Below are 17071 nucleotides of genomic sequence, written 5' to 3' on the forward strand. Positions count from 1 at the left end.
ATTCGTCTTTGGGAGAGGTTCAGAGAAATGCAGTGGGTGCTTTGCCTTGGGCTTCATGTTTCTTCCAGTGCCTACAGCAAAGCCAGCAGGATTTTCGGCATTGTTTTTACACATGTGTGAACACCAGGGTCTCCTTTCACAGCATGTTTGGATTTGTRGCTGCAGGAGACCCTTGCATGCACCCAATAAGTGTCTGTGGAAGGGCGAGACAAGTGCCTTSGTGTGATGAGATGTTCTGTGCTCCTTAATTGCCATTGAAGTGTGAAGAATCTCACAGACCCTTTGGTTGTCCCTTTGGTTACAGATGTGACTGTAGGTGATGACAACACACCTTCTCCGCTGAATACCACATTACAGTCTCTGGGGATTCACAGAGGTGAGTGCTGCCTACTTGCCTCTTCTTGTGCTTTGCTTGACACAAGCAGCATTTTCTTGTGCTTATCTTGTTCACCTGCCATTTAACATAAGGCTTTCTCTTTAGGTGCTCAGCACAGAATGTACCAGACCCAAAGAGCAAAGTCATCTCCTCCAATGTCATCGGACATTCTGCAGAAAKTCTTGGAGGAATTGGAGAGAGCAGCTGGTGGGTGGCTTTGGCTCTGTATTAAGGTGGTACCATTGTAAACCTTGAACTTCAGAACCTGAGGTTTCAGGAAAAAGGTCTGGATACACCACAGATCACRCAGCAGAAAGAGATAATCCGAGCTATGATGTACCTTTTCACACTTTGCATGTGCAGGCATGTGGCCCTGGTTGGTCTGGGTCTCTTCTACCCATGTGGTCCTCAGCATTTTTTTTTGATGTTAAAGCACTGGGCACTGGGACATGCTGTAAAATACGGGGAGAACGGGTTTCTGTTGATGACTTTTGTCTCTGGTGTGTGGAGATGCTGGGAGTGTTTGGGGAACCCTACAAGTGAATCATAGCTAATTGCTTTCCTGTGAGAGCKGCCAGCACCCAAGCAAAAGGGGGTGCAGGCTGCCCTGCCGCTCTGCACATCTAGGCCTACGTAGGGCATCCCTTTCAGTGCACTGGTGCACTAGAGCTCCTTTACAAACACATGTCTCGTCACATGGTATTTTAACCTTTTCTCCTCTGTGTGTCATTACAGATGTCCCTGAAGGCACTGCTCYTCCACCTTCTTGGGGGCTGGTGCCTTTGCTAGAGCCTCAGGGAGGTCACRGGGGTAAATTCTCTGTCTTCCTTGCCTTTTTTTCTTTTTCTTTTAATTAGTATTCTTTCTTTTTTTTCCTATTCTGTTGCCCTCCTGGGGAATGTAAGGTGCCCAGCACACATACTGCTCTGAAACACAGGGGAAGTGTTAGAGCTAGTGATGGGTCAGGCATTTGCTGGTTAGGAGGCCATGAGCGCAYGAGAAGAAACTTTTGGTCTTTCAATGCCAAGGCACTAGAATCAGTAGTAGTAACAACTGGGAATGCRAATTTGTTTAGAATTTCCAAACACACACACAGAGCAAGATTATAGCCCATAACTGGGTACTGCAGAACCCAGTGATGTATGGGATTGTCTCCTTTCGTYCAGGTCTTGCTGAGGACAAAGATATCAAGGTTGCAGCTCTGAAATCCCCAAAGAAGCCCCGATTGGCCTTGCTTGCCACAGTCCCAGGCTTCATATTGGCTGGGCTCGTGACCATTTGTATAGCTGCTTCCCTCATCMTCGAGAGAATACCGTGAGTTGTCCTTTTTGACATTCCTTATATTTTTTTCTCTTGTAGAAACCACACCTGTGTAGTGATAGTACCGTGGACTGCCTGGTCCTCAGTACTCTGCTGAGAAGTTCTGTGCTGAAAGCTTTCCTAAGTGGACTCTCCCTTCCTAGCAGTGAGGACTCCTTCCTGAAAGCCCTTCTTATTGTTGCAGAAAAGCAATGACAGCTGGTCCTGATGCTGACTCCAGCAGGGAAGAATCAAGAGTAGAAAGCGGCAGTGCAAAACCAGGAAATGAAACAAAAAYGGATGAGGTTYCCATGGAAAAGCAGGAGGATATCTGCATTTCCATGCATTTCCCCCAACCGCATCCTTCCGACTGCCTGTGTCTCCACTGTCAGCAGGGACAACGGACTTCAGATTATTATTCTGAATAAAGTTATAGAACTGTTGGGATAAACAGGGTCAAGTCCATGATTCTTTTGGCACATTGTGTCTGGGTGTACTGCACTTATGGCAGGGTTGGATGGATGTGAGGAGCTGTCAGATGTGCTCCATGAAGGCATCCTCACGGTCCCATTCTCACTTYGTTTTTCTGGTTTGGCTGTCATCACGGTTTCATTAATCCAAAGGGCGAAGGAAAGGAATCAAACTCTKATGTAGGATCCAAGAGGAAGGCCATGGCAAAGGGCAGCCCAGGAAACCTGTTGCTTCCCTGGGTTGCTGACAAAACCCCAAGGGAGCTGGGGAGAAAAGAGCATAGGAGAGGAAAGGCACGCGGTGAGATTTTACTCCTTGTCCTCACTAGAGGCTAGTGCTGCACAGTGTGGGCTGATGGCAAGTCAGATGATCTTTCCATGCTCCTTTTTCTTCCTTACACAATAGCCAGGAAGCCAAATTTTAATCACCATCTCATGGAGTCTCAGCGCTCTTCTGGTGGAGATCCATACCACATGGCTCGAAGGGCTGAGCTCCAGAGTGGACGATTGCCCCGGAGGACCTTGATGTAAAATTACCACATCGAATGTAAGACTTCGATGTTTTACAATGTAAGACAGCATCTCACAGAGTCTCAGCGCTCTTCTGACAGACAGCCATACCAGGTGGTTCGAAGGACTGGGCCCCGGAGCGGACGCTTGTGCTGGAGGACCTTGCCTGGCAAGCAAACCTGCAGCCAAAGTCGCGAAGCAGGAAAGCGCAGGGAGCCAGCGGCAGCACCAKCCTCGCCCTGAGTGCGCGCAGGCGGCTCTGAGGCAACAGAGCTGGCAGCACCACCCCCTCTCATCCAAGAGCAGTCCCCAGTGAGCGCAGGCCCCAAGAAGCCAGGCGTGTCAGGGCGTGGCAGGGTCATTGGCATGGGCAGGGCRCAGGGAGAGCTGCTGTGGGCTCAGAGAGCTCTCCCGTGATGTCGCCTCAGTGTGGAATCGGTGGAAGCCGTGGTGTCTACTAGGCAGGAAGCCAGCACCATGAAGACTGTGGGGACACAGACAAGACACGGGCACAAGCAGCAGTCTAGGTCTCTGGYTGTGTGGAGTGCCTTAGGCTCTCTGTGTTACCAGGGGTAGCAGAGACAGYGCCTGCATTACATGTGAACAGGCAAATGAACTGCTTGGCCTGGTGGCRTCACTGAAGGAGGACGTAGAAAGACCATGAGAGCCCATCAGAGAGTGTCAGAGAGATGGGTGGAGTGCAGCCCCACACACATTGCGAGAAGTCTACCCAGGGAACACTCCAAATCCAGCTGAGGATTCCCTAACCCTCTTGCTGTAAGGCAGAGGCAGCAGAGTTAAGAAAGCAGGGGGAATGGAAACAGGTCCCTGCTTGGGGTGGCAGGAGAATCCCCTCCCAAATCCCCCTCGCCTCCCCAGGTGTCCATACACAATAGGTATGAGGCTCTGGAGCTCGAGAGACAGCCTAAAGAGGGCATGAATCAAGGTCCATCTAGGGGTTTACCTAGGGTGAGGCACTCACGCCCACACCTTATGACTCCCTCCACTAAAAAGAAAAGACGGATAGTTGTGGGCAATGACCTTCTGAAGGGTACAGAGGGCCCTAGTTGTCGACTAGACTCTTCCCACAGGGAGGTCGCTTGCCTCCMTGGGGCCTGGGTAAGGGACAYTGCACAAAAGCTCCCTCGTCACTCCCTCTGACTTCTATCTGTAATTGCTTTTCAAAGTTGATGGTGAAGAGGTTGACAAGAGAAGCCTGAAGTCCATCAAAAAGGAGGCCCATGATTTGAGGGTGCAGGAGTGCAGGTGGTGTTCTCTTCTGTCTCCTCAGTGTCAGGGAAGGATGCTGAGAGGAACAGGTAAAGCCATCTGCTTAAAACATGGCTAGGAGGCTGTGCTCCGTGGTCGAATTTGAGGTTTTTCAACCATGGGTCAGTATATATGKYACCYGCCCTGCTGGTGACAGGTGGGGCTCACTTGCCTTCAGGGAGAAAAGAATCCTTGCCGAGGTGTTGGTGGGGCTCCTTGAGGGGCTTTAAACTAGGTATGGAGGTAGATGAAACTGGGATCACTTAGGGGTGGCATGTCAGGGTTTGGAGAGTCCAGCGGAAGTGCATCTACACCAATGCATGCAGCGTGGGCTGCAAAGAGGAGGAGCTCAAGGCCAAGGCACAGCAGGAAAACTTKGACACAGTTGCCATCACTGGCACCACTGTCATGTCTGGAGTGCTGCAATGGATGGCTGAAGACTCTTTCCATGGGACAGGCAACAAAGGAAAGGTGGTGGGGTAGCACTGTGTATTACAGAGTCCTGTTAATGCTTGGAGCTCCAAGTAGGGGGATGAAAGAGTCAAGTGCTTATGGGTCAGGATCAGGGGGAAGGGCAACAACGCTGATATCCTGRTGAGAATCTGCTCTAGACCACCAACCAGGATGAAGTGACAGATGAGGCATTCTACAAGCAGCTGGCAGAAGTCTCAAAATCTGCAGCCCTTGCTCTGGGCCTGCTCTTTGTGAACAGAGAAGGACTGGTGGGAGATGTGGTGGTCGGAGGCCATCTTGAGCATAGTGACCAGGAAATGAGAGCGCAAGGATGACACTTCAGAATCGCCTCACCCTACATCTTTTACTAGCTCAAGAACACGGACTCTGTGGGTATCTGAAGTTAAATGCAGATCACTGATGTAGTCATATTCCTAATGTCACTGAGGACCTTAGTAAGCAAATCGATCAAATTCAAAAGGTGGCCCAACAGGCCAGGGACCTTAGCAAAGATATGGAAACACTGAGGTTAACTAAACTTTTTGGGGAAATCAGACAGATTTCTATCAATGGATGGTTGTCATCTTTACTCAGACTATTTTTATTTTAATCTAATAATTATAACCTGTGTTATAACCTGTGAACCTGTTCAGTGTTGCCCATCAATCACGGTGTGCTGTTCTCACCGGTGTTGCAGGAGGAACCAAAGGTATTACCGTGATTATGCAGTCTAAATGCAGTCCAGGTGAGACTCCCGAAGAGACCTTACTTTTGAAGACTCAAAGAGGGGAACTGTTATGAGAAACCCCAAAAGAGAATGCACCCAAGGGCATATTTTCGCTGCCATTGCTGGTATATTATGAGAGAATATGGACAAAACAGCAGGTGTTMCTCGGMCATCATAAGAGAATACRGACAAAACAGCAAACATCGGCTGAGGGCAAAGATAAGGACCACCGTATCTTCAAGGAACTGGCTGAAACAGGGCAGTAGGACCAAAACAGTGCCTTCTGAGCCAAAAGGTAGCCATATATGGAAGTGAGTTACTGAAGGTCATCAAATGGACACAGAAAGACAACCAACCACCAGGAGTCTGAATGCCTACTTCTTAATACTACGTTGGTGTTAAGAAGTTTATTCCCGGTTTTCGGAGACAGGAGGATCTGGATAGGCTGGATGAATGGCTGAGGCTAAGGCCAACTGTATGAGGTACAACAAGGCCAAGAGCCAAGTCCTGCACTTTGCTCACAACAACCCTATGCTGTGCTACAGGCTTGAAGCAGAGTGGTTTTGACAAGGCAAGAACCGCAATTTTTGTACAAAATCACATTCTTGGATGAAATCTTATTGCCCACAAGAGTTGGGCTTAATTGGTGGAACATCTTTCATACAGGAAGTCGTCCTGAAAGGTTGTGCCGTGAAGAGTTAATTTTGAAGCTGATGCCAAGTTAAACTGACAATCAAGTTTGGAATTTAAAAAAGTGAAGAAGAAAGTTATATTTGAAAGCTAATACAGCAGATAAGACATTTCACAAGATGTTAATATCTAAAGAGAGAGATGCTTTTAGAAGACTTCTAAGTAGAAAAGTTGGCAGAAAATAGATACTCAGAGTATACTCCTCTCAGGAAAACGAGCTGCACTGAGATGAGCTTCATACATTTCAATGAAGTATGCACAACACTCCTAAGACYTTCTTCATCGGTCTCAAAGACACTTCATAACTTAATAGAAAATTGAAATATTCCTTTAACAAAACATCACTGCTCCCAGACATGGCAACACACTTAGGTATTATCTTCTTTGTTTTTTACATATGTCAAATCTATCTGATCAGAAATTGCTTGAAGCCTGTGGGATGGTACAACAGGCTTCAGGTACAACATGGARGAGAGGTCTGTAGTCAAAGATGTAACTTACTCTTAACCTCTTTTTGGAACATGCARAAATGTAATCTTTTCCAACACAGTTGGACAGCCTGCTTTACAAAGCCTCAACAGGCTTAGCATCAAAAGCAAGTCGCTCACATTATGGCAAGGTTTAGAATCACAAAGGAACAGTCTAATGTAAAGGTAATGACTTATGTCAGAGTCATCTGAAAGATATGAAAATGGAGGAAATACCAGTCCCTTCCACTCCCTTTCTTGCACTTCCAAAAGGTTTGCTTGCACTCATCACCAGGGCTGCAGATACTCACTTCTGCATTAGAGGAGCCTTCTGACTCCATGTGAGCTGCTACACTTCACACCTTCCAGTTCCTCCATCAAAACCAGCTCCTCCTAGCTTGCTGATCCTTCTCAAAGGAAGCACACTCAAAGGAGTTTAGCTTGTACTATTTATTTTGCATGTATTGTGCACATTTTCTATTGTGAGTTTATGGGCAGTTTGCTTGCTTAGACTTTTTGACTTTTTTAGRCTTTTCTATATGAGCATGCATGTCACACAAGTTTCCATGTTGGAGGCACAGGGATGGAAGGGACAGTTATCCTTATTATCATATTCAGGAGTGTGTCTTGTGTGTGTTAGAGAAGAGATTTTGGCTGCTTTAGGTTCTGTACTGCTGCTCAGTTCCACATTGCCTGTGGGCATGTGCAGTCCTTGTCTCCTGCATGTGGCTACCAAATTGCCTGTTTCACTCCTTAGTCTCAGGGCTACAGAAACACAGCTGGGGTGTGAGTAGAGCTGGAGGATCCTGCAGGCAGCACCACCAGTGCAGCCGCCACCAGCACCAGGCTGCCTGCACAGAGACTAGATCCACAATTGAGAAAATCTCAGATCTCYTGCAAGTAGTCTTGAGAGTCTGTGGAGATACCTAAAGGGAGGAAGGCTCCTCCCTCAGAAGCTGCCAAAGTGATCATACAGCTGGCAACAAGCACTGACATTGCTACAAAAGAAATGCTGCATTTTCATATGTGGGGATGTCACACAACAGCTCACTGCACTAAATGTTGGCCCTACAAGCTCCTCTGTTCTTCATTTGTCCTACCTTTGTAGGAAGGTTTCCAACACTTTACGTTCAATCTCTTTGAAACAGGATCAGTGAAAATAACTTCCCGCATTAGACAAAGAGCACCAATTCCTTAACAGTGCTGACAACAATATATGTGTATTCCTTCCTCACAGTTAGGGGAGGAAAAGCACAAGCTTGATTTTACTGCCTGCAATTATGGCCAAAAAGCAACAAAATTCCTGGTGTTCATATGGTATGGGGATGGTGGAAAAAGTGATCCAACAAATGGAGGGGACCTGACAGAGCCCCTGCAGCTGCTCCTTCTGTCCCTCCAGCCAGAAGCCAGACCTTGGCTTGTCAACACTCCCCTTCTCAGGCTTATGCACACAGAGAGGACCTAGCTGGCCTCTTTCTGACACCARCAGTGACAAGGACCTGACCAGCAGCCAAAACATTTGTGCTGTTTAATGTGCAGTCATGAAATGGCAGACAGAAAATGGAGCCAGTAGCCAAAACACCTGGGCTGTTTAACATGAAGTCATGGAATGGCAGATAGGGAGCATCTGTACATGGCAGCTTCACTGCAAAGTACAGGACATTCCTATATACCTATATTCTGGCAGGGGGAAATAGGCACAAGGACCACACTTCATTCTGAGAAAAACAAACAGAAAGCCCCTAAAAATGGGAGATGGTTTCCATTTGAAAATGCCGCGGTGAGGACAATAAAATTGGTGTTGGAGGACACACAAGACAAAGGAGAACAGACGGGAATGCACGCTGCGCAAAGCTGCCTCCCTGCCTTGGCACTTTCTTCTGGCCTCTTTCCTCTGAGACCTTCCTTGCCTCTCCTGGCCCTCTGCTTTTGCCACTCAGAAATCACACAACAGCCTCTTGAATGGACAAGAAGCARTATCATCTATGGACTTTTCTTGGAAGAGCTTTTTTTAAGCTCTTTTTAAGAGCTTAAAACACAAGCTTAGTACTTCTGCTAGGAAACCCAGGTGGAGGCGGCTGRGCAGAACCAGTTCTGCAGCTCCAGYGCAGCCCATGGCCCTGAAATGTACCGAAAGCCCCGAAAACTGGATKWAGCTCCCTTCCCTTCYKTTCTCATTCCCGYCCTTCCAAAGGTGCTGCTGCCCTCATCACCAGGCCTCCAAATATCCACCACTGCATGAGAGAGGCATGAACATGTCAATACATGACTACCAACACTAAGAGCCCTCAGCTGACTAAACCATGAGTGTGTAGCTATTGAAAGGTCACACTACCAATGTGTTTCACCCGCACCACACTGTGGGGGAGTCACTCTCTGCTGCTGATACCCCCAGGCGCGTTTTGCACGTGCAGGGGAGCAGCRGCCGCCCCGAGGGCTCCCGGGGGCWGCCCGAGCGCGGCYGCCAGCAGCCCCGGGCAGCTCTCCCGGGGCAGGGCGCGGAGCTGCGCTGCCTCGGCGGAGCGGTGCGGAGCGGTGCCCGCTCGAGACGGGCAGCATGGCGCGAGTGCGGGGGGCGTCTGCCCCCGGGCACCGCCTGCTGCTGCTGCTCCTCGGCCTCGTGGCCGCCCTGTGTGCCCGGGAGAGCCGCGCTGCTCCGCGGGCGGCGCTGGGAACAGGTAGCGCGGGCCGGGCCGGGCCGGGCCGGGGGGGCTGCGGGGCGGGGCGGGAGGCGGCGGCGGCTCCGCGGCTCTGGGGCCGCGCGGAGCGAGCGACGGCGCGAGCGGGGCCAGGGCTGCGAGGGCGGCGCCGGGAGGGGGCGGTGGCGGGATGGGCTGCGGGGCGGGAGCGGGGCCGGGAGCAGCGCGTGGCGCCGCGTGACGGGAGCTCTTGTCCCCGTGTGGGCACAGCGGGGCCTGAACGTGGCTTCCATGCTGGGCTGGGTGCCACTGGTGACCGTCTTGGACAGGTTGGAGCTGTCAGTCCATGACACTCTCATCATTATAGATGAGGCTTTTGTGGATTATCCAGCTGCTCAGCTGGAGCAAGAAGCGGAGCCTCCAGGACTTCCCAGGGATACAAAGCGAATTTTAACATCCCAGAAAGCAGAACTTTCTTTGCACTATTTTGTTYACATGTACTTCTACGTCATCCTTCCCCGTCAGGTTATCCTGGTGCTTTAGAGACCCAGGAGAACCCCAGGGGGTAAAATTGCAAAGCATTTCTTCACTTTGAGAGCTGCCAAGTGGCAGGGAAATGGTCCTCCCAGCCATTCTGCACCTTTGAGACTATTGATCTATGTATTTGTGCCGTGTCACAACGCAACCCCCCACTTCTATTCGTTACAATTGCCTTGYGAAGAAGAAGTTGTAAATAGCTTGTAAGGACAAGTGGCCACCTATATGTTGGGTTTCTGCTCTGCCTGTAGGCAATGGTTATGTGGCTTCTCAGCAATATTCTGCTGTAGAGCCTCAGGATGGTCCTCGGGGTAAGTAGTCCAGATGTATTCACTTCATAGAAGAAGCTTCTACATTTCCAAGTTTCCTTGGTCTCTAGTGTGACTGAATTGGTGCTTGGCTGATACACCCACAGAAGAGTAGAGTGCAAGTTGGGAGGTCATCTAAAATATGTCAGAGGGTGCTTTTCGTTGCGGAGCCTTTGTGCAGCTTCAAAGGTTTCTGCAAAGCCAGCAGGGTATGAAGGGCTTGAGGTTACACCTTGTGTGGGTTCCAGGGTGTCCTTTCTCCCAGCCACTCCATRATGGCTTTGATTTGTATCTTTATATGCCTCTACATGCACCTGCAAGTATCTGCAGGATGGTCATGATTGGAATGGTGCCTTGGTGTGGTTCTCTGTTGCCCACTGTCATTCACTACCACTGAAATCTGAGGAAGCCTATAGGAATTAAGTAATGGGAATTCCCTRTGGGAATTAAGTAATGGGAGCTGTTTCCATGTTTTTTTTTAGTCACAGATGTTTCTCTAGGTGACAGAGATATATCTTCTCATCTAGATCCTGGATTTGAGTCTGGAGGTGAGTAGTCATCAGATCCTCAGTTGAGTTGAACCTTTCAGTAGCGCTGGGTCAGGCTTCCACGGGCCAGTGGGTCCCTGTGCATGAGCAATGTGAACAGTGCATGTTGTGCTGTGATTCTGTAGGCTGCCTCCTGCTAGAGGTCGGGTTTCCTTRGTGTGTGTTAAAGACCTCCATGGAGAAGCACCAAGGGGCTGCGTGTTTGTCCTGAGGTGCTTGGGGGCTGCAGGGTAGCACCTCAAAGGCGATTTGGAGAGGTCTTGAGTCCCAGGCTGAGCCCCATGAAGCTGGGAAAGTTTTGAACATGTGTGTTCCCCATTCCCCTTCTGTTTGTGGCAAGTCACTTCTGCAGAAGGGTCTCTCTGAGAAGTAATGAAAACTTGTCTGTGTTTGCTTACAGACATTCCTGCAGGCCGTGGTCTTCCATCTCCTCATTTGGCTCCTCATCTGGCTCCTATCTTTGAGCCTCAGGAGTCTACCAAGAGTAAGTGGTGGAATTCTGTTTGCTTCCTGGAATGAGCATTGTATTTCCGAGTTTTATGTATAGCTTATGCACAGGCTGTGTAGCTTAAGTCTGTGTGCAAGGCTCATGCCTGCAAAAGAGCACATTCGTCTTTGGGAGAGGTTCAGAGAAATGCAGTGGGTGCTTTGCCTTGGGCTTCATGCTTCTTCCAGTGCCTACAGCAAAGCCAGCAGGCCTTTGGGTGTTCTTTTTATAGTGAACACCAGGGCCTCCTTTCACAGCATGTTTGGATTTGTAGCCACTGGAGGCTTTGCATGGACCCAGTAAACGCCTGGAAAAGACTGTGGAGTGGAAGAGCAAGACAAGTGCCTTTGTGTAATGAGATGTTCTGTGCTCCTTAACTGCCATTCAAATGTGAGGAAGCTCCCAGACATAGGTAGGGAGAGCTCTGCTTGTCTCTTTGGTTATAGATGTGGCAGTCGTTGATGCCTCGGCAACTTCTTTAGATACCAGATTTGAGCTGCTGGAGAATCATACAYGTGAGTGCCGCCTACTTGCCTCATGCTATGGTTTGCTTGACACAAGCAGCATTTTCTTGTGCTTACGTTGTTCACATGCAATTTAACGAAAGGCTTTCTTTTTAGGTCCTCAGCACGGAAAGCACCATACCCAAGCAGGAGAGTCTCCTCAAAAGTCATCAGACATTCTGCAGGAAGTCTTGGAGGAATTGGAGAGAGCAGCTGGTGGGTGGCTTTGGCTCCGTGTTAAGGTGCTACCATTGTAAAAACCTTGAACTTCAGAACCTGAGGTTTCAGAAAAAGGTCTGGATACACCACAGATCACGCAGCAGAAAGAGATACATCCGTGCTGTGATGTACTTTTCACACTTTGCATGTGCGGGAATGTGGCCCAGGTTGTTCTGGGTCTCTTCTATGCACGTGGTCCTCAGCATGTTTTTTGATATTAAAGCTAGCTATGGCACTGGGACATGCTGTAAAATACGGGGAGAACGGGTTTCTGTTGATGACTTTTGTCTCTGGTGTGTGGAGATGCTGGCAGTGTTTGGATAACCCCACGAGTGAATCAGAGCTACTGGTTGCCTGTGAGAGCTGCCATCTCCCAAGCAAAAGGAGGTGCAGGCCGCCCTGCTGCTCTGCACATCTAGGCCTACGTAGGGCATCCTTTTCAATGACCTGGAGCACCTTTACAAACATGTCTGGTCACAGGTATTTTAACCTTTTCCCCTCTGTGTGTCATTACAGATGTCCCTGAAGGCACTGCTCCTCCACCTCCTCTGGAGCTGGAGCCTTCACTTAAGCCGCCGGGAGGTCACAGGGGTAAGTTCTCTGTCTTCCTTGCTTTTTATTTATTTATTTTATTAAGTATAACTTTCTTTGTTCCTATTCTGTTGCCCTCCTGGGGAATGCAAGGCGCCCAGCTCACATACTGTCCTTGAAGCACAGAGGCACTGTTAGGGCCAGTGCTGGGTCAGGCTTCTCTGGGCAGTGGCTGTGAACGTAAATGTAAATGTAAGTGAACGTAAGCGTAAATGAGCTTTATTGTGCATCTGTGCCAAGGCACCAGAACCAGCAATAGGAACAACTAGGAACGTAAAATAATCTGCKATTCTGAAGCTCACAGCAGGATTATCGGGACTGCAGAACTTGCTGATGTATGGGACTGTGTCCTTTCGTCCAGGTCTTGCTGAGGACAAGGATACTGAAGCTGCAGCTCAGAAATCCCGACCGAAGCCCCGTTTGGTCTTCATTGCTGCAGCCTCAGCTTCTCTCTTGTATCTGATGGTGCTCTCTTATATCTTTGCTTTTCTGCCAAGAAAAAGAAAACAAGTTTTCAACCTTCCTTGTATTTTCTATCTTGTAGCAACCAAGCCTTTGTAGTGGTAGTGTTGTGGAGTGCGTGGTGAGCTGCTGAGAGTATTTGCCGAGAGGCGTGCTGAAAGCTTTCCTAGGTGGATTCTTCCTTCCTAGCAGTGAGGCCTCTTCCCTTAAAGCCCTTCTTGTTGCAGAAAAGAGCTGGCAGCTCAGCGTGATCCTGCCTCCCATGAAGAAGCTCCTATAGAAGAGGGAGTGAACAAGTAGGAAGCAACAGARGAAAGGAAGAGTTTGCTGTGGAAAACCAACGTCACAGCAGTAGCTGCACTTGTTTCCTGGTCCCTCTTCTGGACAGATTAAGAAAACTGTTGGGCTAAAGTGGCACGAGTCCTTGGCTGTCTTGTTCCCTGGTGTCTGGGTGCAACGCACCGCACTTCAGCAGGGTTGGGTGTGTGACAGGAGAGTCACTTATGTGCTCCATCAAGGGATGTCCTTGGTCCCTTTCCTGCAGCAGTTTCCCATCTTGGACTGTCGTTAAGGGAATGCAGAGAAGCCTTGCAGCATGAGTGAACTTACTGAGGCTGCTCTGCCGAAGCCGGTCAGCTCTGGGGCCCGAGAGGCGAGGAAGGTGCTGTGAAGGAGGCCACTAACATGAGAACAGAGAGTGCTGGGCACAGCGCAGTGCTCTTCCACACACAGAACCAGGAGGTCTTCAAGCACGGAAACGTCCAAGGYGGGTGGTTAGGGTAGAGAGACGAAGAGATTGTCACAGGAGGAGTATTATTGTCTTAAAAACAGCACAAAAGATAAGCAAAAGATCCACTAAGTGGCAGTACTCTGCTGCCAACCACTGAAGCCAGGAGTACTAGGTGGGAGGTACAAAAGGGAATTGCAGGCGTTTTTGAGGATACCTCAGGCTTGAGGATACATGTGTTCTTTTAAAGTTGGAGAACAGTCCAACAGTTCTTGGACTGTTTGCAGAACAGTCAAACAGTTGCTTCTTCTGAAAACTCCTCACCTGTTTGCCAGTTTGAAGGAGAGGGAAAGGGATGAAGTCCCTTGAAGGATTCAATAGGAAGGCCACAGCAAGGGTGCAGCTCCCACCTGCAGTGTCCCCGGAGAAGCTCTGGGCATCTTTCAGACTTTACAGGAACAAAATAGCCCCACCACGTGCACAGAGAACTCCCACCTCTCGAGTGATTCTTCCAGTATTAGGAAGCAGGTTCCGCAGCCCCCATGGTCACATAAAATATTTCCTGCTTTGATGTCCTGGATGGGGCACAGAGTTCAAACCGTTACGTGTTTACTTGAACCTGACTTAGGACTGCAGATCCTGCCAGAGAACTTCTGAGTTCTGGTACCCAGAGAACAAACAAGCTGTGGGCCGGATCTGTCATCCTTGGGAGAGGGCATCTCCCTCAAGGCCCACAGCAGACTCCCCCGAGCTGCCCAGCAGGTGCCTCTGCTCCTCAGGGGRTTGAGAGGAGAAGAGGGCAGAAAGGCCCAGAGGCTTCGTGCAGCTGAGAGCAACTGCGAGTCAATGAACTGCTCAGAACCTTGACTACAGTTAATACCGGTACCAAAACCCTGTAAGAAGTAGGGATCTGCAACCCAAGTGCACTCCTAACTGGAAATGTCTCCCTTCCTATGCTGTCTAAACACTATCACCTTTCCATTACAAAAGAACRAAACAAATGTTTGAAAGGTATTTGTGGTTTATTTTCCTAAGCTTGTATGTGGAACATAATAAATGACCTGATATCATGGCATTTTTGCAAAAGAAGAGTTGTGTTGTGTCCATCCCGACCCACCCTTGCATCTGGACATCAATATATAAATATTTACAGTGAAAAAATAGATAARGAAGAGAAATAATGTAGCCAAACTTAGACGTCTAAGTCCCTTTCTTTCTAACATCCCAGATTCTCAACATAAAATACTTCATTCACTTCTATCCTTATGGACACTTTCTTTTGACAGTACTGAGGCTTGAATTTCAGTTCTTCAAGATATCTTAGGTGAAATACATTCACTCYTGCTCTACTTCTACAGTTTGCTCCCATTCAGCAGCTGTAGAATTTGCCCATTAAATGATATCTACATGAAACTGCCAACAGCTTCTTTGAAAACAAAGAAAATTAGAATTAAGTTTATGTCCCAGGATACGAAGTTTCTCACACAGTCAAATACATCACAACACTGAAAATCAGCATAAGAAAATGCTTTCTATAGCTTCTTAACACGGACACTAGGTCTGGGTTCTAATCTGTCAGCTTTAACAAAAGCTACTTTCAAATAGAACAAATATATAGAAAAAATAACCTTCTTATTTTCTTGTTAAAAAAGGAAATGGTGCCTCCTAAAACAAAAGATGCAATTTCTTGGACACAGAAAAAAAKGTACAGTGGAGGGAGCTTACAAAGCTCCAAACTAAACAGAGCATTTGTGGAAAAGGATGATTAACAAGTTGATTGGAAGAGGTTCAATCAGCTCATTTAATCTGGTTGTCTTATAAACATCAGTGTAAAAAAACATACTTTTTTTTTTTTCTTTTCTTTTTTTTTTTTTTGCTTTCTGCTATATAGTGTCACACAATCACGTGAGGGGAAACATGTTGCCTGCAGAAATGGTGGACACATATCGCACGCCACTTGGTGTAATCATGTTGACACTGATTGCCTTGTCCAGCAAGAGGTTCAACGTCCTTCGGATACCGAGGTGCAGTTACTAGAGACTGTTTCACATGTGTGAGCTTCGTCTGCCCCTAGCGCCCAGAGAAATACGAAGCCTTGGTTCTCTTGCTTTATAATGTTCGTTGAAGTCCAATCTAAAGCTTAGAAATCGAAGGCTTTCATCAGAACTGGTTGTCAGCAAGACCAGGAACTGCTGGACGATTCCCTAAATGAGAAAGAAAAAAGACAGGATCTAAGAATGTGCCGGGTGTATTTCGTAACGCACACGAGGTGGCATCTAAATCAGGCAAGAGGCAGAGAGAAGCCAGGAAAATGCAGACACAGGCGTTTATAAATAACTATCAGCAACAGAGTCACGTTGCATTCACACGTCTTGCAAAAACTCCGAAGCTTCATTCTGTCTTTAAATCGCTGCCACACAGTGCTGGAGGGTCTCCAGCCTGCCCAGCTCAGCCTTTCAAACGGAGCAGCCTCCTCGCCCTGCTGCAGCTCCCCGGCCTGTCCCAGGGCTCCTCGCACGGCGCTGCCCAGCACCTTCCCGGGCCCTCCCAGGCCAGCCCCACAACTCCCCGGCGCCCGCGCAGGACCCAGGGCACCTCAAYGTGCTCAGGACACTCAGTGTGTTCCCAGGCTGCAAGAACAAGCCAGGCTGAAGCGGAGCACGGGATCTGATCCTGGTTGAAACGCTACTGGGGGTGCATCCACAGGGAGGGCATCCAATGTCTTTAGGACAAAGCCTGGGCAGGGAGGTCCTGCCTAGTGCTGGGGCTGGGGAGCCCCAAGACAGACACAAGTGTCTCCTAAGCCTCGCACTTCTGACCTATTTTCCCTCAAACCTGCGTGTGATCTGAGCTCTTTTGGCAGTGCAGCACTGCATCCAGGGCAGCCATGTCCTGGCAAAGCTATAGGGAACACAGAAAGGGATCTTATGGTGGGAACTGCCAGAGTGAAGTGCTGGGAAGTGCTGTGCACATGCTGAAAATGGATGGAGTTGCCATTAGAACTGCTGTAAATAACCTGCACCTACTGTATTGTTACAAGCTGAAAGAAATCATGGGTGAGTTAAATCAGAGGAAAATAAATTCCTTTACTGAGGGAAACAATGCATTCTTACATGCTTAATATTTGTCTAGATACATATTTATGAAGAGTAAAAAGAAAATRAAAGAAGCATCCAGGAAAAAAATAGGAAAAAAAGCAGGTGCAAGAGCTCTAGGTCAAACTCTACCTTAACGCTATTAAATAAAAAATAAATTCATGTTTTTCCAAGGTGATCACAGAATCCCAGAATAGTTGAGGTTGGAAGGGACCTCTAGAGATCATCTAGTCCAACCCCCTGCTCCAGCAGGGACACCCAGAGCACAGGATGGCATCCAGGCAGGTYTGGAAGATCTCCAGAGAAGGAGACTCCACAACCTCCCTGGGCAGCCTGTTCCAGGGATAAGTAAGTGAAAACTTGTGATAAATAAGAGTATTTAGAAGGCATACTAAAAGACATTAAGAATTTCCCATGTGTGAAGGTGAAGAGGTGAGCTGTGCTAGGAGGGTGGTTTCCAGTGGGGCACACAGGGCTCTGTCCCCTCCTCTGCTTCTTCCTGGCACGTTTTCCCTAAGCTAAGAGCTGATTTTGCTGAGGAAAGGCAGCTTTCAAACCACATGCCAGAAATTGAGACGATGGGAGAATAAGGGCCCCTCAAAGAAGGTGCATGTTGCCCTAACCACTCACCCACTGTTCACATGTTCTGAGAAAAACAAGTGTTTCTGTAAGTCTTTAACAGCAATGACTTGCA

At 48.5% G+C, this 17071-nt stretch overlaps 2 protein-coding genes across 3 annotated transcripts in view; one reads left to right on the forward strand and one right to left on the reverse strand.

The window, feature by feature from the left end:
• The window catches only part of LOC112951586, a 9117-nt gene extending 6973 nt beyond the window's left edge, over window positions 1-2144 (forward strand). The window contains exons 3-6 of the mRNA XM_026044284.1: window positions 261-376; window positions 482-583; window positions 1543-1690; window positions 1881-2144. Of these exons, the coding sequence (XP_025900069.1) occupies window positions 261-376; window positions 482-583; window positions 1543-1690; window positions 1881-2103 (589 nt within the window). The 3' untranslated portion in view covers window positions 2104-2144. The remainder of the gene's footprint in view (window positions 1-260; window positions 377-481; window positions 584-1542; window positions 1691-1880) is intronic.
• Window positions 2145-14637: 12493 nt separating this feature from the next.
• Window positions 14638-17071, reverse strand: part of TUBGCP3 (tubulin gamma complex associated protein 3) — a 37702-nt gene continuing 35268 nt past the window's right edge. For both annotated transcript variants that reach the window (XM_026044295.1, XM_026044294.1), the window contains one exon: window positions 14638-15486. In XM_026044295.1, the coding sequence (XP_025900080.1) occupies window positions 15328-15486 (159 nt within the window). In that variant the 3' untranslated portion in view covers window positions 14638-15327. The remainder of the gene's footprint in view (window positions 15487-17071) is intronic.

This window comes from Nothoprocta perdicaria, unplaced genomic scaffold, assembly GCF_003342845.1.
Source record: "Nothoprocta perdicaria isolate Ctin4 unplaced genomic scaffold, notPer1 scaffold_358, whole genome shotgun sequence".
Taxonomy (NCBI): Eukaryota; Metazoa; Chordata; class Aves; order Tinamiformes; family Tinamidae; genus Nothoprocta; species Nothoprocta perdicaria.